Source organism: Callorhinchus milii, unplaced genomic scaffold (assembly GCF_018977255.1).
Source record: "Callorhinchus milii isolate IMCB2004 unplaced genomic scaffold, IMCB_Cmil_1.0 Scaffold2, whole genome shotgun sequence".
Lineage (NCBI taxonomy): Eukaryota > Metazoa > Chordata > Chondrichthyes > Chimaeriformes > Callorhinchidae > Callorhinchus > Callorhinchus milii.
In genome coordinates, this window is record NW_024704743.1 from 120,616,354 (window position 1) to 120,642,277 (window position 25,924).

At 46.6% G+C, this 25,924-nt stretch overlaps 1 protein-coding gene across 1 annotated transcript; it reads left to right on the top strand.

The window, feature by feature from the left end:
- Window positions 1–2,633: 2,633 nt before the first annotated feature.
- On the top strand, window positions 2,634–17,762 carry bmb (brambleberry). The gene is made up of 12 exons (XM_042332574.1): window positions 2,634–3,060; window positions 4,689–4,817; window positions 6,039–6,224; window positions 6,442–6,664; window positions 8,479–8,595; window positions 9,647–9,826; window positions 12,420–12,626; window positions 12,909–13,056; window positions 14,253–14,299; window positions 14,746–14,936; window positions 15,630–15,715; window positions 17,031–17,762. Exons 1-12 carry the CDS (start codon window positions 2,815–2,817, stop codon window positions 17,152–17,154), a joined length of 1,884 nt encoding a protein of 627 aa, XP_042188508.1. The 5' UTR covers window positions 2,634–2,814; the 3' UTR covers window positions 17,155–17,762.
- The last annotated feature ends 8,162 nt before the right edge of the window (window positions 17,763–25,924 follow it).

The following is a 25,924-nucleotide window of genomic DNA, read 5'->3' on the forward strand; positions in this document are numbered from 1 at the left end:
GTGAGTGAGTGAGTGAGTGGGACAGTGAGTGAGTGAGTGAGAGGGACACAGTGAGTGAGTGAGTGAGAGGGACACAGTGAGTGAGTGAGTGAGAGGGACACAGTGAGTGAGTGAGTGAGAGGGACACAGTGAGTGAGTGAGTGAGTGAGAGGGACACAGTGAGTGAGTGAGTGAGTGAGAGGGACACAGTGAGTGAGTGAGTGAGAGGGACACAGTGAGTGAGTGAGTGAGAGGGACACAGTGAGTGAGTGAGTGAGAGGGACACAGTGAGTGAGTGAGTGAGAGGGACACAGTGAGTGAGTGAGTGAGAGGGACACAGTGAGTGAGTGAGTGAGTGAGAGGGACACAGTGAGTGAGTGAGAGGGACGCAGTGAGTGAGTGAGAGGGACACAGTGAGTGAGTGAGAGGGACGCAGTGAGTGAGTGAGAGGGACGCAGTGAGTGAGTGAGAGGGACGCAGTGAGTGAGTGAGTGAGAGGGACGCAGTGAGTGAGTGAGTGAGAGAGACGCAGTGAGTGAGTGAGTGAGAGGGACGCAGTGAGTGAGTGAGTGAGAGGGACGCAGTGAGTGAGTGAGTGAGAGGGGACGCAGTGAGTGAGTGAGTCAGAGGGACGCAGTGAGTGAGTGAGTGAGAGGGACGCAGTGAGTGAGTGAGTGAGAGGGACGCAGTGAGTGAGTGAGTGAGAGGGACGCAGTGAGTGAGTGAGTGAGAGGGACGCAGTGAGTGAGTGAGAGGGACGCAGTGAGTGAGTGAGTGAGAGGGACGCAGTGAGTGAGTGAGTGAGTGAGAGGGACGCAGTGAGTGAGTGAGTGAGTGAGAGGGACGCAGTGAGTGAGTGAGTGAGTGAGAGGGACGCAGTGAGTGAGTGAGTGAGAGGGACGCAGTGAGTGAGTGAGTGAGAGGGACGCAGTGAGTGAGTGAGTGAGAGGGACGCAGTGAGTGAGTGAGTGAGTGAGAGGGACGCAGTGAGTGAGTGAGTGAGTGAGAGGGACGCAGTGAGTGAGTGAGTGAGTGAGTGAGAGGGACGCAGTGAGTGAGTGAGTGAGAGGGACGCAGTGAGTGAGTGAGTGAGAGGGACGCAGTGAGTGAGTGAGTGAGAGGGACGCAGTGAGTGAGTGAGTGAGAGGGACGCAGTGAGTGAGTGAGTGAGAGGGGACGCAGTGAGTGAGTGAGTGAGAGGGACGCAGTGAGTGAGTGAGTGAGAGGGACGCAGTGAGTGAGTGAGTGAGAGGGACGCAGTGAGTGAGTGAGTGAGAGGGACGCAGTGAGTGAGTGAGTGAGAGGGACGCAGTGAGTGAGTGAGTGAGTGAGTGAGAGGGACGCAGTGAGTGAGTGAGTGAGAGGGACGCAGTGAGTGAGTGAGTGAGAGGGACGCAGTGAGTGAGTGAGTGAGAGGGACGCAGTGAGTGAGTGAGAGGGACGCAGTGAGTGAGTGAGTGGGACGCTGTGAGTGAGTGAGAGGGACGCTGAGTGAGTGAGTGAGGGACGCTGAGTGAGTGAGTGAGTGAGGGACGCTGAGTGAGTGAGAGGGACGCTGTGAGTGAGTGAGTGAGGGACGCTGTGAGTGAGTGAGTGAGGGACGCTGTGAGTGAGTGAGTGAGGGACGCTGTGAGTGAGTGAGTGAGGGACGCTGTGAGTGAGTGAGTGAGGGACGCTGTGAGTGAGTGAGTGAGGGACGCTGTGAGTGAGTGAGTGAGGGACGCTGTGAGTGAGTGAGTGAGGGACGCTGTGAGTGAGTGAGTGAGGGACGCTGTGAGTGAGTGAGTGAGAGGGACGCTGTGAGTGAGTGAGTGAGAGGGACGCTGTGAGTGAGTGAGAGGGACGCTGTGAGTGAGTGAGTGAGAGGGACGCTGTGAGTGAGTGAGTGAGAGGGACGCTGTGAGTGAGTGAGTGAGAGGGACGCTGTGAGTGAGTGAGTGAGAGGGACGCTGTGAGTGACTGAGTGAGAGGGACGCTGTGAGTGACTGAGTGAGAGGGACGCTGTGAGTGACTGAGTGAGAGGGACGCTGTGAGTGACTGAGTGAGAGGGACGCTGTGAGTGACTGAGTGAGAGGGACGCTGTGAGTGAGTGAGTGAGAGGGACGCTGTGAGTGAGTGAGTGAGAGGGACGCTGTGAGTGACTGAGTGAGAGGGACGCTGTGAGTGACTGAGTGAGAGGGACGCTGTGAGTGAGTGAGTGAGAGGGACGCTGTGAGTGAGTGAGTGAGAGGGACGCTGTGAGTGAGTGAGTGAGAGGGACGCTGTGAGTGAGTGAGAGGGACGCTGTGAGTGAGTGAGAGGGACGCTGTGAGTGAGTGAGAGGGACGCTGTGAGTGAGTGAGAGGGACGCTGTGAGTGAGGTTAGCCACACACACAGAGGGACAGGGAGTGTGTGTGACAGTGAGTGAGGTTAGCCACAGGGAGAGAAATATACAGAGAGGGGAGAGACAGAGATATGAACAGAGACCGGGAGAAATACATCCAGAGATAGATAGAGAGAGAGAGAGAGAGAGACAGACAGGCGGAGGGAGAGAAACAGAGAGACACAGTGAGGGAGAAACCAGACAGACAGAGAGAGATAAATACATAGAGAGAGGGACAGAGACGAGGAGAACGAGAGAGACACAGACAGGGAGGGAGAGAGAGAGTCGGGGAGGGAGAGACACACACAGAGTGTAACAGAGAGAAAGACACCGTGAGATAGAAAGAGACGCACTCCGAGACGGAGCGAGAGAGAGAACGTACACAGGAGGAGACTGAGAGACAGTCACGGTGATTGATTGACAGGCTCCAAGGTCACTGATTGATTGATTGATTTTGATTGACAGGCTCGACATGTCCGCGGCCAGCGTGCTCCTCTGCCTCGGTCTCTTCTGCTCCCTCACGGTGAGCGTCCACTCTGCTTTTTTCGGGTGGTTCATCCACAGAGAGACGGCAGAGATGGCCTCTCCGGCCTCGTTCTCCGAGGCCTCGGAAGCAGCCGTCCCACAACCGCTCTTCGAGATGACCACTGTGGACGACAAGTTTGTGGCCGAAGCCCAGCACCTGGACCTGTCTCCGCTTGACAGATGCCATCGCAAGGTGGGTGACTCTGTGCAAACGTCCGCAAAATAATCTTTTCCATATTTACAGGGCTTGCAACACCAACAACAAATGACATTTCACATCGAGAGGATGTCCCAAGGCTTTGGACAGCCAGGAATTTGGACCCGAGTTGGGCACTGGGATCAGGAGGGGTGGAGGGCAGCGAGGGTAGGGGTAGGAGGGTGACTGTTTTGCAGTCAGTCTGGTTCCAGCAAAGCAAAAGTGCTCAAGTGGTTATTGAGGCTGGATCAATGGAATGATTCAACAGGGAAATGGATAAAGACTTGAGCAATAATATGAGAAAAGAGCCTGAGAGTGGGATTGATAATCAATAAAGGGGAGTAAGAAGAAACAGGTTAGGTCATAGATTGGTTGCTCAGGACATCCCAAGCCTCCCACCCAGCGCCTTGGGACGTCCTCTTGAACCGAAAATTGCTATACAAATGTAAGTTGTTGTTGTTAGCCGTTGCAGACATGCTGGGCTGAATTGTCTTCAACGTCATTGATGTCTTTTGCTGTGCTTAAAACTGTACAAGATATTTTGTTAGTGTACGATTACTGTGCTCGTAGTTGGTCCCGGTATTCCCACTGCACACAGTTATAACTAGGATCTTGGAAATCATTCTGCTGGGGGACAGGGAGCCAAGAGAGGCTTGGCGAGGATGAAGGTGTGGGAGAGTTACTTGTGGATGGTGGAGTTGGGAAGGTCAACAAGGAGAACATTACAGAAATTGTCTTGAGGGGATGGACTTGCAGACGTTCAGATTTTGTCTGGTGTTAGGATGGGTAGTTACCACCTGCGTGAATAATGAGCACTTGATGAGATCACTGGTATCACTTGATCAGATCACTAGTTGCTCAGAATGAGTATCTATTGTCCCCATAATTTAATTTGGCTTCAGCCTTCATAAATAACAAGATCCTGTGATTATTTTCTCATTCAGTTTCTCTGCCCCATTTTTGACAGTGCTGATTTGCCTGGGGTTTGTTTGTTTGTGTGTGAGAGAGAGAGCAGACTGTTATTCCCAGCCGAGCCCCATCCCTGCCCTTGTAGGCTGATTTCCAGCAGAGTTCACTAGAAAAGAGATCTGAAGCACGAACCTGACTATCCTTCCAACCGTCCTTCTCTAATCTGAGGCCTGGTGAACACTTGCAGTATTTCAGCTGTGGCTAAAATCAGCTAAAAACCGACTAGGAATACAACCTGAAATCTTCCAGCACCTTGAGACATTTTCCCAACCTGAAAGCCACGTGTAATGTGTTGTTATTGTGTGACTTTATGCTGTACCATGGGGGAGGAGGAACGTGCTTTAAAAAGAATTGGGGGTGGGGGGGAAAAAACAGTTTTTCAATTAAAATCCAATTTGTGTTTTCCAAAATTCTGCACGCTCTTAAATTTGAAAGCAATGGTCTTGAGGCTGAGACCACTGGTATTTCAGACCTTGAGCGAGGAGAGTGAGGGGTATTGATTCACAGGCTTGATTCAGTCAGTAGCACTCTCGCTGCGAGGTTAGAAGGTTGTGGCTTAAGGCCATTTGTTGTCTCACCTCTCTGTGCAATTGTCTGCCAACTCAACACCCCACGTTATCCAGAAACCAGTCACCCTCTGTTCTTTTTGCGCACAGGTCATCGAGCAATTGTCAACGACCTGCAGTGACCTTTCAGAAGAAGAGTTGGCCAAACTGGGGGTGTCCTTATTCAACTGTCAAGCTGAAATTGAACAACGCCCAACTTACCCATGCACGCCAGAAATGGTAACTGAGTACACGTTAATTTTTTTGCAAAGGGGTGGGAGAGAAGCAAAGAAATACAATATTACACTGGATGTGTGGCATAGTCCAGTCAGACACTCCAGTGCTGCGAGATTGGAGGCACCATCACTTCGGTGAAACTCTAAACCAAGGTCCCGTCTACCTGTTCAAGTGGGCATTAAAGATTCACTACGCTGTTCGAAATGCGAAGGCAGTTTCTCCTGGTGTCATGACCAAAAATTCTCCCCATTAACTAGTTATTCACTACTTGGCTATTTGTGAGAACTCGCTATGTGCAGTATGGCTCTTTCGTCTAGCATTTCTTATGTTCTTATAGCAGGAAGTGTTGATTCTTTCAAACACAGATTATATAGTTTTCTTTTAGGAAATAACATTATGGGATATTGGTAGTTTGGGGCATATATGCATGCGACCGCCAGGAAGGTGGAAGGCGAGCTAGATGGACCTTGGTCTTTTGTCATCTAGCATTTCTTATATTCTTAAGTAATAATAATAATAACAATCCTTGTATTTGATATATTTATATGTATTTGTATTTATAAAAAAATTATTAAAAACAAAAAAGGTCATTTTCTATCCACGACTGTTTGCGGGACGCTGCTGTACGCAATTGACTGCCGCTTTTCACCCACAACTATACGGTCAATTCACTTTACAGTATATTCTGTGAAGCGCTTTGAGACGTCTCGAAGACGTGATGAGGCGCTGTATCAACTGCAAGGATTATTATTACTATTATGTCTTTGAGACGTCTCAACCGCTTCACAGGATAAACTGTAAAGTGAATTGACTGTATATCGTGTGGGCGAAACACGGCAGCCAAGTGTACACAGCAGTGTCCCACAAACAGTCAGGGATTAAATGACCAAATTATTATTTTTTTATTTACTTTTTGAATGGATCCCCAGAAAAGCGATCTAGTAATCGACTAACACCCGGGCTCCTACTTACTGCTTACTTACTTACAGATGTGTGTGGATTAAGGAAACTTGCCCTAGATTTTGCCTTGCCTGGGAATCAAACCGAGTTCCTGTCGGTTACGAGGCAAGTACTCTAACCGCTAAGTTACAGGGCTCCACAAGTCTATGTGCAAAAAAAGCAGTTACTATTCTTAGACAATTTTTTTAAAACTGCAACGTTTTTGTGATGTTTGAGATAGAAAGAAGCTGTAGACCTTTAGTTATTTCTTTCTGTCCTCCCGAGGCATTAGCAGATTGCACAGCAGGGATGGATCCTGACACCTGGAACGCGTACCACATTGTCAGTAACCGAGCCCGCTCCGTGTGTTACGCCACAAGGCAGCAGGCCTTCAAGCGAAGGACCGAGATGACGGTAAACGCGCTGGTGGCCACGGCTTCTGGGCAGCTGGAAGCCATGAAGATGCTGAAGGTAATTCTGGTTTCTTCTGGGTCACAGCAGCCTCGATCCTGCATGTGAAACTGAGCCATTGAGTGTACTATCTGATAAGTTTCTAGTTCCTTCTCCAGGTTTGACTCCCCTACCCATCGGGAGTTTGGTTGCAGGGCTGGGAAGCGTTAATCGTATTGATCTTTTGTTCGGGAGTCTCTCTAATGTTGGATGGTCTGACTCTTAACTCGTGCTGTAGGATGGACAAGAGGAGCTACGGGAGCTGACCGCTGCCTCGCTGGAGAATGTGGTGAGCAGCCAGCACAAGCTCTTGGACCAGCAGGGGCACCTCGAACAGGGCCAGCAACAGCTCGAGTCCTCCATCACCGGCAACCTGGAGGAACTGACCCGAGAGAAGGAGTTAATCGCAAGCGGCCACCAGCAGGTGGCGGCTCTGATCGAGGGCATCACTCTCAGAATGGGTAAGTTGCTACCTCCTCAACCGTCCATGTCCTAGCCTCGTGCTAGGTATCGCAGCACAACCTCTTCACCCTCCTTTCCAAAGCCACAGCGTCGGAGGAGAGGGTAGAGAACTTGGATAAGATTTAAAAATAAACCTGAGAGGTTTAAAAAGGTTGTCGGTCCTCAAGGTAGATAAGGCACTCGGACGGGGTGCATCCTAGGTTACTGAGGGAAGTAAGGGTGGAAATAACGGAGGCTCTGGCCACAATCTTTCAATCCTCCTTGGACACCGGGCTGGTGCCAGAGGACTGGAGGGTTGCAAATGTTACTCCACTGTACGAAAAGGGGCAGAAGAATAAACCCGGGAACTACAGCCCATTCAGCCTAATGTCAGTTGTAGGTAAACTTCTAGAGACTATAATCTGGGACAAAAAAAAATTTCAATTGGAAAATATGGGTTCATTAAGTTCAGCCAACACAGATTTGTTAAAGGCAAATCATGTATTTAAAAAAACCTGATAGTTTTTTGATGAAGTAACAGAGAGGCTGGATGAAGGTAGTGCAGTTGATGTAGTTTATATGGATTTTTTCCAAAGGCGTTTGATGAAGTGCCACTTAAGAGACTTATAAGCAAAATAGAAGCCCACGGTATTAAAGAGACAGTGGCATCGTGGATACAGAACTGACTGGGAGACAGAAAGCAGAGAGTGGTGGAGAATGGTTGTTTTTGTGATTGGAGGGAATTGTGTAGTGGTGTCCTCCAGAGGTCGGTATTGGGACCACTGCTGTTTTTGATCTATATAAATGACTTGGACCTGGCTATAGGGAGTACAATTTCCAAGTTTGCAGATGATACTAAGCTAGGAACAGTAGTAAATAGTGAGGAGGATAGTAACAGACTGCAAATGGTACATAGACAGACTGGTAAAATGGGCAGACACGTGGCAGATGAAATGTGGAGAAATGCAAAGTAATGCATTTTGGGAGGAAGAATAAGGAGAGGAAATATAAGCTGATGGTACAATCTTAAAGGGGGTGAAGGAACAGAGAGACCTGGGGGTTCATATAAGTAAATCTTTGAAGGTGGCAGGACAGGTAGATAAAGCTGTTAAAAAAATATACGGGATACTAGGCTTTCTAAATAGGGGCATAGAATAGAAAAGTCAGGAAGTTGTGATGAACCTTTATAAGATGCTGGTTAGACCTCAGCATGAGACTGTGTTCAGTTCTGGGCCCCACACTTTAGGAAGGATGTCAAGGCATTGGAGAGGGAGCAAAGGAGATTTACCAGAAATGTGGGACTTCAATTATCAGAAGAGGCGAGAGAAGCTGGGATTATTCTCCTTGGAGCAGAGGAGGCTAAGAGGAGACTTAATAGAAAGGGTGAACAAGGGGAAACCATTTCCACTAGTGGGTGGGTCCGGTAACCAAGGACACTGAACTAAAATAGTTTTTAAAAGAAACAGAGGGGAGGTGAGGAGACATTTTTTTCATACAGCGAGCTGTTCAGATCTGGAATGCGTTGCCTGAAAGGGTGATTTCAATGACAACTTTTAAGGGAGAAGTAGATAATTATTCGGCTAGGACAAGTTTGTAGGGCAATGGGGAGAGCGCGGGGAGGGGGAATTGATTTGGATAGTACTTTTCAAAGAGCCGACACAGAAACAATGGGCCGAAAGGCCTCCTTCTGTGCTATATAATTCTATGAATTCACTTTACAGTTTATTCTGGGAATAAACGCTATATAATTATACGACTAGAAGACGTGATAAGGGGCTATATCAAATGCAAGGATTATTATTATTTCCTGTCCAGTTTCTTATTTCCTTTTCAGAGAATGTGAGCAGACACTTAGCTTACCAGGACTCCGAGCTGCAGCAAGGACATCAAGCAATACTCAACGACCTCCTGGAGGTCCGCGCGCGAGCTCAGCAGGTCTATGCCAAGTTGGGTGAGTAAAGATGGTGAAGCTGAAAGGGGTGGCTCGGAGAATTAAAACAGCAATAGGGGTGAAAGTTGTTGGGAAAGTTAATCTACATCAACAGAATCCCGTCACCCCACCCCAGCCCCCCAACACACATGCGGTTTGGCCAATTCATTAGAATATTTGGGATGTATTTGGTGAGGAGGGGGAATATAAATCTGGATTACCGGGAAGAAACATCCTACATTTGTTTGCAATAACAGGGGTGGGGACAGAGTGCAATCCCATAACTCAACAACCAGTTGCATTTACAACAACAGCTTGCATTTATATTGTGCGCTTCACGAGCTTAACATTGTTGGAGCCTGGAGTCGAGCCGGGGGGAGGGAAGACGTGACAGTAATCATGGTCGAAGAGGACGGTCTTGAGTCAAGATCTAAAAGAGGAGAAGGAGGGGGCAAGGCGGACGGATTGGGAGAGAGTTCCAAAGCCTTGCATAGCGCAGGATAGCATCATGGAGCGCTGCCCGTAGCGGGGATGGATGCCAGGTCAAGTGAGGTGCGGTTGAGGAAGAGAGTTCCATAGTTTAGGAAGGCACGGCCACCAATGGTGGTGCAGAGGAATCTAGGGATGTACAATAGGCTTGTGCGAGCAAAGAAGAGAGAGGGGTTTCCGAGGGCATGAAGGAGTTTGTACGTGAGGGTGAGGAACGTGAAATCGATCCTTTCAGAAACCTGGTGGTGATTAGGGTGCAGAGTTTGCTGATGGTGAGGATTGGGTAGTAGAATTTAATGAGTTGGATCTTGTGGGTGGTACAACTGGGGAGACCAGAGAGGTGTACGTTTGAGAAATCAAGCCGGGAGGTGACAAAGGCAGGGATGGGTGTTTCAGAGACTTTTAGGGTAAGAGAGTGATGTGGTGAAAGGCCCCCGAGTGTGAGGGAGGGAGGGGAAAAGAGTGTGTGTGTGAGGAAGAGGGAGGTCTTTGGTCTAAGTGTGTGTGTGCATGGGGTGGATTGTGGGGGGGGAAGAGAGAAGCCCTTGGCCTCTAAGATTCCCGGGCATGTATTTATTAACAGAGTCGAACCTGGACTTGTTTACTGTGCATCAGTCACAGATGGTGGTTTATTATGATCGACTGATGGAGAAGCTGCAGAGAATGAACCAGACGGTTGGAATGGTCATGTACATGATCGACCACCTGCACCTCGGGGTGGGCCAGAGGCTCAGCAAAATCCAGCACTTCCTCGACTGGACGGGTGAGGAGATGTGAGGGAGCTGGTGGCTGTATGGATGTGTCTGCACGTAGCTGGAGCAGCTTTTCAGTGATGGCGTGATGTGATGTTTAAATCCTAGTCCAATTTACTGTATTTCTAAGCTGTGCAGCAAGTGAGAACAGTGACTCTGTCAATGGAGCAAGGAATCCCCCTACTCAGCTCCTGTTAACCTTGCAAACCAAAGCCCTAACAGGTAGGATGGTCCTAGCATTGGGAAAGCTTGCCAGACAGCGATATCAATGGCAAGCTATGCGGTTTTAGCTGGTTAGACGCAAGCAGTTACCCCAACGCACACTCTGGGGTTCCCAAGCCTTGGCTCTTGCCAACTTGCACCTAATACTCTCTGGAATTAGGTAAACAGGATGCATCCCTCCAGGGAGAGAGCATTCCATTCCAACAATCTATCTCTGGGATTTCCAAGTGTAGGTGGAATTCTCATCTTGGTTTGGATACTCTTAAGCACGGTGATGGGTTTCCACATGTGTCAGGCTGACCAAAAAAACAAACAACCCCCATGTGGCATAATGGTGTGGTCCATGTGATCTCCTTTCCCACCCTCTGGCTCTGAAGGTGACCATTCTAGGAAGTCCAACTCTTGCATTCTTCTATAGTACCACTCGGAGCAGCTGATCTGCCTGTCAAGTCCACTTGGCCAGTTAGATCATAGTAGAATTTTCAATCCAATTTCCCAGTTCCCAAGTACCTTTATAACTTTCCAAATATAAGGAGATGAGTATTCCCCCTCTAATTTTCATAATTATATTTGGGAAAATGGTAAAGTAGAATATGGTGAATAATGAGTATTTGAAAAGCAGCCTCTCAGCTTAGCTAAAGATCTTATCACAGAATCGTACAGCACAAAAAGAGGCCATTCGCCCATCGAGTTTGTGCCGGCTCTTTGAAAAGAGCAATATAATGTCAATCCCACTCCCCAGCCCTTTCCCCATAACCCTGCAAACCCGTCCTCAAATACCCGTCCACCGCGTTTTTAAAAGTAGTTATCGAATCGGCCTCCACCGCCCTTTCAGGCAATGCCTTCCAGATTCGAACAACTCGCTGCGTGAAAAAAATTCTTCTCACCTCCCCTCTGCTCCTTTTAGATACTATTTTGAATCTGTGACCTCTAGTCACCAACACACCCACCAGTGGAAACAGTTTTTCCCCTTCTAACCTATCAAATTCCCTCATGATTTTGAAGACCTCTATTAGGTCTCCTCGTAACCTTCTCTGCTTCAATGAGAATAATCCTAACCTCTCCAGCCTTTCCTCATAATCAAGGTCCCTCATTCCTGGTACCATCCTCGTAAATCTCCTCTGTACCCTTTCCAAAGCCTTAATATCCTTCCAGAATTGGGCACAGTATTTTAACTGAGGCCTAACCAGTGTTTTATATAGGTTAATCATAACCTCCTGACTCTTGTACTCTATGCCCCTATTTATAAAGCCTAGTATCCCATATGTCCTTTTGTACAGCTTTATCTACCTGTCCTGCCACCTTCAAGGATTCATTTACCTGAACCCCCATATCTCTCTGTTCTTTTACCCCCCTTACGATTGTATTACCAGTCTGTATTGCCTCCCCTCATTCTTTCTACCAAAAATGCATTATTTTGCATTTCTCTACATTGAAACTCATCTGCCATGTGTCGCCCATTTTACCGTTCTATCTGTCTTCCTGCAGTTGGCTACTATCCTTCTTACTGTCTCCAGGAGCTTCCCCACTACTGATGTTAGGCCTGTAGTTCCCAGATTTGTCCTTCTGTCCCTTTTTGTATAGGGGAGTAACATTGGCCACGCTCCAATCCTCTGGCACCACCCGTGTCCAATGAAGATTGAAAAATTGTAGCCAAAGCCTCCGCTATCTGTACCCTTGCGACTTATCTACCTTCAGCCCGGTCAACCTTTTCAGTACTTCCTCTCTGATTATATTTATCCTATCCATTTCCTCTACCTTCTCCTCCACTCCTCTGGAATTTGGTGCATCCACTTCTTTTGTGAAGACAGATGCAAAGTACTCATTCAGTACATCAACCATGCCCTCTGTCTCCACAATAAGATTTCCGCCTTGGTCCTTAATTGGCCCCACCCTACTTTTGACTAACTTTTTCTTGATGTTTGTAAAAAGCATGTGGATTGTCTCTGGTAACCTTTAAGGCCAGCCTCATTTCAAAAATTGAGTGTTTGGATACTGTTATCCAGGAGCCAGGGCTGGAGAACAAACTAACCGACAACAACTTGCATTTATATAGCACCCTTCACACAGGGCAGTGTCTCAGAGCACTTAACAGGCAGAGCCTGACTCTGACCCGGGGGAGGGAGGAGGAGACTGTAAGCACGATCAAAGAGGATGTTCTTCAGTCATGATCTAAAAGAGAGGAGGGAGGGAGCAAGGCAGAGGGATTGAGGGAGAGAGTTCCAAAACTTTGTGGCTCAGTGGCTGAAAAAATGGCCGCTGATGGTGGAGTGGATGGAACGACAGGCCAGTAGGACAGAGCCAGCTAAGAGGAGGCAGCAGATAAAAGTAACCATTTGTACAAAGTTGGATCCATTGACCCCGATTTGATTGTATTTACAGGCAGCAATCTCAGCGTGATCTACACATGTGTTGTGCATGTCAGCTACTTCCTGGTTGCTGCTATCATCATGGCCTTTCTGCAGACTCCATGTTTCTCCCGTACGGTGCTACTGGTTCTGGTCCTATTGAATGCTCTGTCTGAACTGAACCAATGCGTCTCTATGGACGTCACTTGCCTCAGCCTGTTCCTGACCATGACTGTGATCAGTAAGTTGAGAAGAAGGATGTTAAAGTACAGAGGAAAATCAAGCTGGGTGGGGTCACCACTCTGATGGCTGCAATGGAGGTGGCCAGTGGGGGTGCGGTTGGCTGGCTGGAGGTGGAGGGGGAAAGAGTTGCCAGCCTCTCTTCTTTCCCCCTCATCAAAAATTAAAATGCTTGTATTATGTAAACCTTGAATATACAGTATAACTGTGGTTAGTCACGTACTATCGGGCATTTGGTTGCTGCTTGTATCTTTCTAAAATATGTTTTTTTTATATTATTCAGGTAACTGGATATTGGTAAACCTCTTCAGCTGCCTTACGACCGCCTGTCAGTTGAAATCCCTCCCTACTTGTCCCTCTACTCCAGTCATTGTGAATCCCAACCCCTGCCTCTCTCCCAAGGCCAGGCTTCGCACCTCCACACCCGAGCGGTATTTATACTCCTACTTTCAGTTGTGTATAAAATAAATTCCTTGTGTGTAGCAGTAATAATAGCAATAAACAAATTAATGACAATCATTCTTGCATCTTTCCACTGGTTGGTGAGTCAGTGACTTGAGGGCATCAAATGAAAATGGCAAGCAAATGGGGAGAAATGTTTTCACACACAGAGTGGTTAAGGTATGGACTGCACTGCCAGGGGTGTCGGAAGGAAACTCTAGAAACATATGAATGTGGAACCGTAGATATTTACGGCATAGAAGTACGCCATTCTATAAAATGGAGTCAATTACAAGGGAATGGAGATAAGGGCAGATAATGAGACTGAAAGGATTGCTCTTAAAAGAGCCAGACCAAATGATAGAATCATAGAATCTTGCAGCCCAGAAGGAGGCCATTCGACTCATTGTGCTTGTGCCGGCTCTTTGAAAGAGCTACCAACTGGTTCTACTCCCCCGCTCTTATCCCATAGCCCTGCAATTTTTTTCCTTTTTAATTACATATCCAATTCCCCTTTGAAGCTATTAATGAATCTACTTCCACCACTCTTTCAGGCAGTGCATTCCAGATCGTAACAACTCGCTGGGTAACAAAAAATTGATGGTGCCGAATGGCCATCTTTTGTCATTCTATGGTTTTATTTGATGTAATGTAGAAACATCTCAAAGCACTTTGAAGGATAGACAAACATAGCATCCAATTTGACCTTGGCAACATTCCATAAATAGCCATGAAAGAAGTCCCCTGTATGTATTGACTTTGAGGGAGATCAGCTGACATGTGGAAACCCATCAATGTGCTTAAGAGCATCCAAACCAAACTGAGAATTCCACGCCTCCCGTCTACACACACAAATTCTGGAGATAAATTGTTGGAATGGAATGCGTTCTCTCTCCCCGGAGGGACACTTCCTGCTTATCTAATTCCGGAAAGTATTAGGCGCAGGTTGTTAAGAGCCAAAACTTGGGGACCCCAGAGTGTGTATTAGGATAACTGCTGGAATCTGACCGGCTAAAAAAGCATAGCATGCCATTGATCGCACTGTCTGGCTGGCTTTCCCACTGCTTGTCCAACTAGGACCACCCCACTTGTCAGGGCTTTGGCTTGCAGCGTTTATTAGATAGTTAGATAGACGATCTGAGCGAGTAGCATGTAGAACATTAACACGTGTAATCTTGTCTTTCAGAGATTCTGAGATCTTCAGTTTAGAGGAAGAACTTGAGAAGCTAACAGGTAAAGGAGGGATTGTGAGTTAACAGTCACTGGTAGCCAAGTTATTGTACAATTATACAGTTTTTAACAGAAGAAGGCCATTTGGCCCCCTAAGTGCTTGTGCTGGGGGAGAGAAAGGCAGCATTTATATAGTGTCCTTCACATGGGTAGTGTCTCGGAGCGCTTAACGGTGGTGGAGGCTGTCGCCAAGCCTGGGAGAGGTGACAGTAAGCACGGTCGAAGAGGAAGTTCTTGAGTCGTGACTCAATGGGAGGGCGAAATGGGGGGTTTGAGGGAGAAAGTTCTGAAGCTTCGGACATAGTGGCTGAAAGCACGGCTGCTGATCGTGGAGCCGAGGGGCTGAGGGACGAGCAGGAGACAGAGACTACAACTAAGCATTTGTACAAAGTTGGATCCATTGATAGCTTGAGGTGTCAAGAAGTCCCTCACCCTTTTGTGTGTCTCAGGAACCGCTGGCTTGGGGAACACTGAGCTGATCAGGAGCAACACACTGATTGAGTCATCCGGCCCAGCCTGGCCCACACAGCATGGTGCAGCTCATCTGTCATCTGGCCCAGACCTGCCCGTGACTTGCATGCCTGTCCTGAAAAACAAGCCACTATTGGCCAACACCATGCAATGCACAACTGAGAGAAATGTAAGTATAAACTCTACGGAGAGAGGGACTGAGCGAAAGGAGTCCCGTAGCATTGTAGTTAGCACGCTCGCCTCGCAAGCAAGAGGACCCGGATTCAATTCCCAGGCGGGGCAAAACCTTAGGCAAGTTTCCTTCCCCCACGTGCCTATGTTTACCTGCAGGAAATAGGAACCCAGTTGCTAGTCAATTGGCAGATCTACACACCCCACACACAAAAAAAATTCACTCAATCCATGACTGTTTGTGGGACACTGCTTTGCGCAATTGGCTGCTGTATTTCAGACAAAATATAAAGTCAATCCACTTTACAGTATATTCTGTGAAGTGCTTTGTGACGTCTCAACGCTGTGATGAGGGACTATATTAAATGCAAGGATTATTATATTATTAGAGAAGTGCAGGTATCTCTCCAAAGAGAGGAGCTGAGAAGAGTGTAGATATAAACACTTTAGGGAGGAGTCTGAGAAGAGAAAAATCTACTGTTGTAACTTCTCCATTGTATTCAACCCCCGCCCCCCAACCACACACACATACTGCTCAGTATAAATTGCTCAATTTAAATTGTTGTGGGAAGGGTTTGTGGAGAGGAAGATTTTACAGAGTGAAAAGACCTTTGAGTGGTTTCATCCCCAAGCAGTGAGCGAGTGGGCTCCATCAGCCGCAATGTCCTAATGCTTGTCTCTGTGCTGATAGATATCTGGAGCTGAGAATTCGCTGCGTCACCTGTCACATGTATTTGAATCGGAAACGAACCTCAGTCATTCTGTCACCAGCAACATGTACGTAGTCCATATGTATTGGGGGAGTGGGGATTAAGAAATATTTAGGTGTGAATTTGGGGCAGTGGTGTGTATGTGTCTCTTTCTCTCTGTGTTTATGTCTGTGTGAGTGAGTTGTTTCTCTCTGTGTTTGTGAGTGTCTGTGAGTGTGTGTCTCTCTCTCTACGTGTGCTTATGAGTGTCTTCGTGAAAGGCGCTATACAAATGTAATTTTGTTATGTGAGTCTGTATATCTCTTAAGTATAAGTGTCTCTCTGTGTGAGTGTGTCTGTGTGTCTCCTCTATGTTTGTGATTGTGAGTGTGTCTACCTGTCTCTTCTATATGTATGTGTGTTTATGAGTGTAAATGTGTCTTATCTGTCTGTCTCAACAACAGTCTGAATCGAGAACAATGTATATTGTCCGGCTGTTTCATATTTTTACTTTACTTTTAATTTGTAGAACAGCCGAGTGACCGCATGTTTTCCTCTCCTTGTGTATTAGTGGCCGGCTCCACACGGCCCCCAGCACCGTGCCAACCCTGGGTGATCCCTCCCACCCACTGTCCTTCCCCAACTTTGCCATCTCCTCCAGCCCCACTCTCCCTCTGTTCAGGCTGTCCACAAAGTGTTGTTACCCCCCCACCCCGGTTACGAAACAGGGATATGAGACGACGGAGGAGCTGAGACGAGCTGTCCTTTCAGAGATGCATTTCACCTCCTCAGTCCATCCATGTCACGGAAGATGACACACTGAACTTAGCGATGGATCATTATCTGCCACAAAAATAATGGCGCTCACACCCATCCTCTGGACATCTAAACACAATTAAATACTTGTACTGAATACAGTGAAGTACTTCTACATCTAAGCGTTTCGCCCACAAAATATACAATCAATTCACTTTACAGGATATTCTGTGAAGCACTTTGAGACGTCTCAAAGATGTGATAAGGCGCTATATCAAATGCAAGGATTATTATTATCACGTACAATTATGATCATTCTTACACATGTATCAGTTATTGATCATTTCATTGTAGGAAAAAAAAGGGGGCAAACTTTGGGCTCCTACACGTCCTTTGTTCCCTCCCCACACCAACCACTGGTCTCAGCTCACGGGAACTCCCTCCCACTCCCTCGCACCTCGTCTTTGGATCTATCTTTGACCATGCCTTCAGTCATATCCAGTTCATTTCCCTCCCCCACCCACCCTGCTCAGTGTCCTGCATCATCCACATAAAGCTATTCTCCTGCATCCTGTAAGGATGTAAGGTGCTGTGTAATTGCAAGCTGTTGTTGTTGTGTGAATGATTTGTTTCCTCCTCCTCCTCAGGTCCCTGACACCGAGGCAGCTGTGCCGCGGCATCACCAAGATCGGCCAGCCCTGCAGGAACCGCGCTGCCACGGGGCAGGACGTCTGCCGAATCCACACCTCGGGACAGAGTTCGTACAGATAAACTCACTGGACCGGCCGGGCAGCGGGGGGCTGGGCAGGGGGGCCAGGCTGACCCTCAGTCTCTGACTTCACGGAAGTCAGAACAGGATTCTGTCTGGAGTTTCAGGGAGCGCAACAGCCAGGTCACACCAGGGTTTTGTCAACTTCAAATCCAATCTCGTAAGCTCAACCTTCACAGTCTTGAGTCGATCGTGAGGTAGGGGTGTGGTGGGCGGGGGCTATTGTCGGGATCGGACGTACTCTCGGCTATTTTAAGGAAGCATCTCCTCCTCCTGACTGAGAGGGATTGACATTAATAAACGGTTAGGACGGGACGTACTGGGTGGTTGACTGGATGTCCTCTGCATGTTTTGTTTTTTCTGGGGGAGGAGATTTTGCAGACGGCTAATTTGACACTGGTTGGAGGAATGCACTCTTCTTGCTGTGACCTTTACACATACATCGCAGTCTCTTTTTGCCCTCATGCAGTGCAAAAATGCGTTGCGATCCCATGTTGCTCAATGTACAAGCAGTCCAGTGTTACAATTCTGCTTCCTGCTATTTTAATGTGTCCTTTTAACACTACCTAATCGAGAATATTTTTAACTGTTGAATAAATATTATGGGTCTCGGACCAAATTGATCGTCTGTTCTCGTGGGGTTTCAATGGGATCTAGGGTTTGCTTTTCTTCTAAGTTGCCTTTTGAGGGAATTAATGACTGGAGTGGGGTTACCAGGAAGGGGGCTGAAGTTAGGAAGCTGGAACTTGTTTAAGAAAGGGAACAATACTGTAATGGCAAGTTGGTGGAGAAGATATCATGCAAGGAGGATAAAGTGGGACAATAATAATATTTGCAGGGTCTGGCCTCCTCATCCCCCGAGTCCTACGCTCCCCTCGGCGGCTGTGCCTTCAGCCACTATGCCCCGAGACTCTGGAACCCACTCCCTTCGCCTTGCTCCTTCCCGTCCTATTTTTAGGTCTCTGCTGAAGACCTTTTTTTTCGACTGCGCCTTTGGTCACCTAGCTTCCCCTTCGCTCGGTCCAGGATCTGTTACTGTGAAGCGCTCTGAGATGCCGTCCGGCGTGGAGGGCGCTATATAAATCCAAGTTGTTGTTGATATAGCGCCTGATCACGTCATCAAGATGTCTCAAAGCGCTTCACAGAATATACGGTAAAGTGGATTGACTGTATGTTTGGTAGGCAAAACACGGCAGCCAATTGCACACAGCAGTGTCCCAAAAACAGTCGTGGATTGAGTGACCAAATTATTATGTTAAATTCTGGGAGGAGGGGGATACACAAGCAGGTTATTGTGTAGTAATGTCTGGTAAGGCGAAGGACAATAAAGCATCCCATTGTTACCCTATAAAACATTGGGATTACCTGATGTCATGTTACTTCTCACATAGTGAAGTTTCTCATAGAGAGAGAACTTGCACGACACGGAGAAGAATCCGTACAGAGGCCACCTGGTACACCTTGCACTTTACATAAGGTCAGCACACATTAGGGGGTGAGAACTGTCGCAACTCTCAGTCGGACCGATTTGAATACTCTTAAGCACGGTGATGGGTTTCTGCATGTTTCAGACACAGGGCTGATCAAAACAAATTGTTATCCTCTTTACAATAGTTGAATTTAGTGCTTAGGGGTGAGCATGGCAGATTCATCAGTCTGTAAATCTATGGACTTTGCCAATGTGAGGTTGATATGGGAAAATCCCATTTTACCCTCCTCCTGCCATGGTCTCTAGATTCACTGCGTGGTGACAAAAGGTCAGCAAACGTACTGAGGGTCGGAAAATCAAAATAGACTTTGCCCCAAATCTCTGAGATCTGGATTTGGAACTGAATGTTTATTTAACATATCCACTAAAAGGGTAGTTTCTGCAAACCCATGAAATTTACCACGGACACAAACTGTGTAAAACAATACCTTATAAGGAATGCAAACGCACAAGGTCTGTCAAGTGTAGGTTATGTGAGCATCAGCACCTTACAAGGCAATGTTGTGGCAAAGACCAAAGGTGTTACTCGCCAGTATCATAAAGCATCATAAACGTGTCATGAAGCATCATAAATATAAGAGGTGAAAAATTCCCAAATGTTTACAAAAGTGCAGTTCATCCGTAAGAGATTGGTGAAGGAAAGGCTCAGAGCCATGAAGGTGAGGTATCTTGGCAGGCGTAATCACCCTCACAAGCCACACGACAGAGTGAGGAGAATGAGAAAGACCAGGATGAGACGAAGAGGACATCATAAGACTCGCTTTGGCTACAAGCGGAAGCACATAGAGCCTTAAAAGCAAAACAAAAAAGTCTTAATGAATGTTTGAGGCATCGAACATCCCCGAGGAAGCATGTTTGAGTGCAAATTTATAAAATAAAATGTTAAATACAAGTACTTGAGACTTGGAAAGAAATGTGGTGCACTGCGCTTGACTTAACTGTAGGTGAAATAAGAATAGTAGTAATAATATTCCTAATAATCCTTGCATTCGATATAGCGCCTTATCACACCTTTGAGACGTCTCAAAGATCTTCACAGAATTGACTTCTATCTCTGAGAGTGTGTGGTTGAATCAGAGAAGCCGGTTCCCCGCCCTAACCGTGCACAGAGACATAAAGAGAGGGATACAAAATGCGACAGAACAATCCTTTTTTGCAAAGTCAAAGAATTGGCACCACCCAAAACAAACCACAATGTACAAGCCCATTTCAGCACCTTAAAAGGCAGTGAAATGTCCCAATATTGATCACAATTTATATTGTTATGTAACAGCCACGTGCACACATGCCCAAATAATTTATAAAAATGAATCTTCGTCATTGCAAAGCGACAGCTGAAAGCGAAGCATGACTAAGTCAAAGGCCTACACCACCCATAGTAGCTGCCGCCAGTGGCATGTTAAAAGAATCAAGAAATCTAACAGATTTACGTCTCCCAGAAGAGGGCAGCGTAGGTCCCTGACAAAGATTAAATCAAATAGAAAGAAGAAAGGCCGGAAGTGAAACAGACCCAGGAACTGCCTTGGGATCAATGACCATTGTAAGATGGGCACCTGTTCTTTGATGGGATCTATCTGAATGCTCTGTGTGTGAAACCTTGCTCAGGACATACTGTTGCTTAATTTATAATGAATTAAAATACTAGTGCTTGAGACTTGAACAAATTTATTAAGGTGGTCTGTGTGTGTGTGTGTGTGCGTCTACGACTATGTCAAATACTTTGACCTTCCAATGCAGTTCCGGGGGAATATTGCATTGTTGGAGGTGCCTTTGGATGAGAGGTTAAACCATGTCCTGTCTGCCTATTCAGGGGAACGTTAATTTGGGGGTAATGCTCCTAATTCCTACTCCCCTGCTACAAGGTGTGTGTTTGTTGGGTGAGGACAGTCTTCAGATGCAACCAGTAGTCAAATAGCCTGCTCATACTCACTGTTAATAATGTGAATAATTGTTACTTGGAAAAGATCCCGGAATTGCCTGACCTATGGAACTGTATGCCAGCTGTCTATCAGAAGGATTTACACCAAGATTAGTTTTTTTTAATGGTCCTGTGTGCTTTCACGTCTGCCAAAATGATTCATTGGTTTGTAACCCGGCTCATGTCACTGTCAGCCTGGCTCGGTTGGTATCACTCTCACCTCTAGGCCAGCAGATTGTGGGTTCAAACGTCACATCGGGACTGAGCTCACAGTCTTGGCTGAGACTTCAGTGCAATGCTGGGGGAGCACTGCACTATCAGAGATGCCGTCCTTTGTAATTACATGTTTAAATCAAGGAACAGCTTTGAGGATGTGCTAAGGCACTATTTCAAAATACAAGGATTATCATTATTATTATTATCATTATTATTATTATATCTCCCTGTCCAGGTGAATGTTAAAGATTCCATAGGACAGACAATTCAAATTTCCTGGTTCACAAGCACCCAGATAAAAAATTGATCATTCACTTCTCCACCGCGAGTTACTGCCTTGTGCAAATTGGCCTTCGTTGTCAACTGCAAATATACGTTTGGTCGTTACACTTTACAGAAAAACTGTGCAGCAAGTTTCAGATTACGGATTACATAATAATAACAATAATCTTTGCATTTGATAGAGCACCTTATCACACCTTCGAGACCTCTCAAAGAGCTTCACAGAATATACTGTAAAGTGAATTGACAGTATATTTTGTGGACGAAACGCGGCAGCCAATTGGCATAGCAGTGTCCCACAAACAGTCGTGGATTGAGTGACCAAATTATTCTTTTATTTATTTATTTAGAATTATTACCTCCGGAAAAGCCAATTGACTAACAACCGAGTTCCTACTTACTGCTAAGTAAACAGAGGTGTGTGGAGCTAGGAAACAGCATTATTATGGTTATCTATTGCAGCAAGCATATATACAAGCGATTAGGAAAAATGATTGGTAAAGAACATTAATATTAGGGTATAATCCTAGTCTTCCAAACAATCCTTCTCAAATTATTATTATTATAAAGTAATCCTTATGCTGAAACTTGCTGCACAGAAATTTTCTGTAAAATCTAAAGACCAAATGTGTATCCATCTCGGGGGGGGGACTCCCTGATAGACTACAGCAACAACCAGCATTATCTCCACTCCCCACACTCTGTTCTCCCAACACTGCCACGAGAGGATGGTTCAATGGGGGGATGGGGGGGGGAGGAAGAGAGGGAGTTGGAAATGGCCTTGGAGCGGATGAAATTACTCACCGGGCCAGATGCGGCCCGCGGGCCACCTGTTGGACCACCCAGGTTTAAAACAAAGTTTAAGCAGCAGAGTGGGATGTAACCCTTGCCTCCCTTTCTCACTCTCTCTCCTCCCCACTTCACTCCGTTTCTCCCTTCCCTGCATTTCAAAAGATACCATTGTATTAGACGATCTCGGGAGATTAGTAATTCAGCCTGTCTCAGTTGGTGCACATGGCAAAACTGGGGGAGCACTGCATTGACAGAGTCTGCCATTATAATGCCATTTGTTTCGATGGATGTTATTGACGTTAATACAATAATTACTAATCCTTGTATTTGTTATAGCCCCTTATCACAGGGTGGCCGAAGGCACGGTCAAAGAGGAAGGTCCTTAGACAGCACTTGAAGGAGGCAAGAGAGGGGGTGAGGTGGAGGGATTGCGGGATAGAGTTCCAGAATGTGGCGGCAGAGATGCTGAATGCCCAACCACCAATGGTGGGGTGGGAAGTGAGGGAACCTGAAACAGGCTGGTGCCCACTGAGCGGAGAAAGCCGACAGGCTGATATGGAGGTCAGAAAGGTAGGTTGGGAGCAAGCGTGGAAGGCTTTGTAGGTGAGAACAAGGGTTTTGTCCTTGATTCTCTGAGGGATGGGGAGCCAGTGAAGCCGGGCAAGAACTGGGGTGTTTGGTTCGTGGAGCCTGGTGTGGGAGAGGACACGAGCTGCAGAGTTCTGAATAATCTACATCTTGTGGAGAGAAGAGTCGGGAAGTCCAGCGAGCAGGCAGATGGTGTAGTCAAGCCTGGACATGATGAGAGTGTGGATCAGAGTCTCGGTGGTCTGCGATGGGAGGCAGTGGCAGAGGTGGGGAAAAGCGGAACCGGTCATGGCACGAATGTAGGGTTTGAAGGATAGCTGAGGATTTAAAAGGACACTGAGGCATTGAATTGGTGAGATGAGATAAAGAGTGAAGCCATGAATAATGATTATATCAGCGGCTGAGGTGAGGAGGTGCTGTTGGGAGCCAAGCATCTGTCTTGCCAACATTGAGCTCGAGGAAGTTGGCTCTCATCCAGGACTTGATGACAAACAGACCGAAAATAATGTATAACTAATATAACAGCCCTCGGCACAAAGCTGTAGATCACAGGAACTTGGTCTCTCGACACTGTTCCATCCAACATACTTTACAGACTGTCAAGCAGAAAACCTCTGTGGCCTTTTGCGTGGAATACTTTGGTGACCACTTAAAATGAAGTTCCTCATTTTGCGAAACAAGGTGCTTCAAAGGGAGGAGAGACATGGTTGTTTGGGAGCCTCCTGTTTCTCTCCCCTTATCAATAAAAAACATGCTCAAGGTCACTGGCTGCTTGGGACGAGCAGAGATGTGGCTGCAGTTGTACTTTGTGTTTTTGGCAGGTTATGAACGTGAGCTACTTGACAACGTTGATTTCAAGGCTCTTTTGTATATTTGGGGAATTTTAATTTTGATGAAAAGGTGGTGGCCACGAGCCAACCCAAAGGTAAGGAACAAATTGGAAAAACAAATTAATCCCAATGAATTGATCCACCAAATTTATGTTCCATGCATAATGGCTGAACAATGGCTGTGGACCTTCTCTCCTCCTTTTGATCTGGAAACAAGAGGGTGAGGCCGAGGCTATCAGAATGATAAAAACCTGGCTATTTTGCTAACAATCCCTGGAAGTTGAATCAAGACGCACCTCAGGGACAGTATAAAGGTGATCACAGTAAATGGCAAGGACGCCGCAGCAGACTCACATGTGGCAAACTGTTAAAAGAAATGCAGCCTCCAAAATACAACAGGGAACTAAAGCACCCGATGGCCACCAGGGCCTATCCCCGGATCGCAATGAGTTTCCTAGGTCTGTCGTGTTGTGACTCTTTGAATGAATATTTAGGGAAGGCCAACAGTCACAGCATGGGTTTGAGACCACTCCACAGATTATTGGTTGACTCAAGAGGCTCACTAACTATTCTTTGAAAAGAACAATCTAAACAGTCACAATACTTCTAATTAAAAGTTTTTCCCCACAGGAAGTTGTGACTGAACGGTCCATGAGAATACCTGAGCACAAGGTATTACCCCTTTTAAATTGTGTAAAAGACTTCAGTACAGGATATAGCGCGAGCTTCTAGCGATAAAAAATTGCAAAAGCAAGTAAACAAAGTGAGGGCTGTCTTTATATGTTTATGTAATTGATGTGTTAAAAAGAGGACAGTGGTGGGTCTGATCTTGTTAGTTTATTTTTATTTATATAATTATCAATAATGATTTACTGTAATTGTTGGATTATGTGTCGGGTAAAACAAACTTATGAACATATTTTTATGAACACTTAAGAATCATACAGTTTAAAAAATAGGTTGAAGATCGAATGTGGTGAGAGAGATGGAGCAGATTGGTACCGATTTTACATTAATTATAGTAATAAGGCTACATTTGTAATCTTAACCCACCAGATAGGACTGTAGGATTATGTAATTAATGTGTTAAATAATATTTGCGAGTTATATATTTGAAACATATGATCACATGAGTGGAGCTCGCTGTGACTAGCCCGGAACAAGATCAAGGAGGAGAAACAAAAGACTTTATCATTCATTTTCATTCCTTATCAGTCATTTTCTCATGGATAAACGGTCTGTTGCTGGAGAGAACAATGTTGCATTTGTTTTTACAACGGAACCATCTTCCAAAAGGCAATACGTGAAAGGTCTCCTAATCATTGGTATAAACGGAGATCGATTCGGAAGACAATCAGAAGAATTGGAGAGGGATCAAATTGATACCTGGATATCTTCGAGTGATTGAATTGAACAGACAATAATACCTGGATACTTTTGGGTGATCAAACTGAAAAACGTACTACAATACTTGGATACCTTTGGATGGACGTATTTATTCCTCTCTCTCTTCTGCAGCATCTGGTTAGATCAACTTAAATCGTGGTGAACTGAACGTGGATACGCAAGCATTATGTCTTGTTTGACCCTGAACTGTCCTTTCTCCATCACCTCTGCAACATTACCAGACTCCGCCACTGCCTCACCCCTCACCGAAACCCTCACCCACGCCTTCGTCACCTCAAGGCTCGATTACGGGAACTCCCTCCTCATCGGCCTTCCCAACTCTTCCCCTCACAAGCTGCAGATCATACAAAACTCTGCAGCTCGTGTGCTCTCTCGCACCAGACTCCGTGACCCCATCACTCCCACCCTCGCCCGATTCCACTGGCTCCCCATCCCCCAGAGGATCAAGTTCAAGATCCTTGTCCTCACTTTCAAGGCCATCCATGGCCTTGCCCCCTCCTACCTCTCTGACCTGCTGACTCCCTACCAACCTGCCCGCTCCCTCCGTTCATCAGGCTCCGGCCTGCTCCATGCTCCATGTCTCCCGCCTGACCCACCCTACCAGTGGTGGCCGAGCTTTCAGCCTTTCACTCTGGAACTCCATCCCACAGTCCCTTCGCCTCACTTCCTCCCTTCCTCCTTCAAGGCCGGTCTCAAGACCCTTCTCTTTGACCGTGCCTTCAGCTCCCCTCTCGACTCTCTACCCCCTCCTCGCTCCCTCCCTTCCCTCCCCTCACCTGACCATTTCCCCCCTGCTCGGGTCTTGACCCAACTGTACAGCGCCTTGGGACGTCCTCCCGACGTGAAAAGCGCTCAATAAATGGAATCTTGTGTTGTTGTTGTAAACGGCTGGGACCGCGGTGCACTGTGGTTGGTTGCAGAAATATAGAATGGATTGGTGATAATATTGATTCCCGTGATATCAGAGTGGTTGCTTGGCTCCATCAGTAGCACTCTCTCACCGCTTTGAGTTAGAAGGTTGTGGGTTGGGACTCTGATCTCATAGTCTCCGCTGACATTGGGGTCAGGGGAGAGGGTTGGGGAGGAAGGGGAGAGAGTGCTGCAGGAGAGAGAGAAAAAAAATCGCCTGAAAATTAGTGCTATTTATTTATAGCTGTATTTATGGAAGTTGGTTTCAAACTTTTAGTGACTGTCATCTTTTCTTTTTGCAGTTTTATCTCCTAAATGGGATCAGTTGACTGGGCTGTAGA

Bases quoted from the DNA above. Each gene is read 5' to 3' on its own strand.
- bmb (XM_042332574.1), top strand. From the start codon at position 2,815: ATGTCCGCGGCCAGCGTGCTCCTCTGCCTCGGTCTCTTCTGCTCCCTC. The intron at 6,225-6,441 runs GTAATTCTGGTT...CTCGTGCTGTAG, and splicing joins AAGCCATGAAGATGCTGAAG to GATGGACAAGAGGAGCTACG. The intron at 9,827-12,419 runs GTGAGGAGATGT...TTGTATTTACAG, and splicing joins GCACTTCCTCGACTGGACGG to GCAGCAATCTCAGCGTGATC.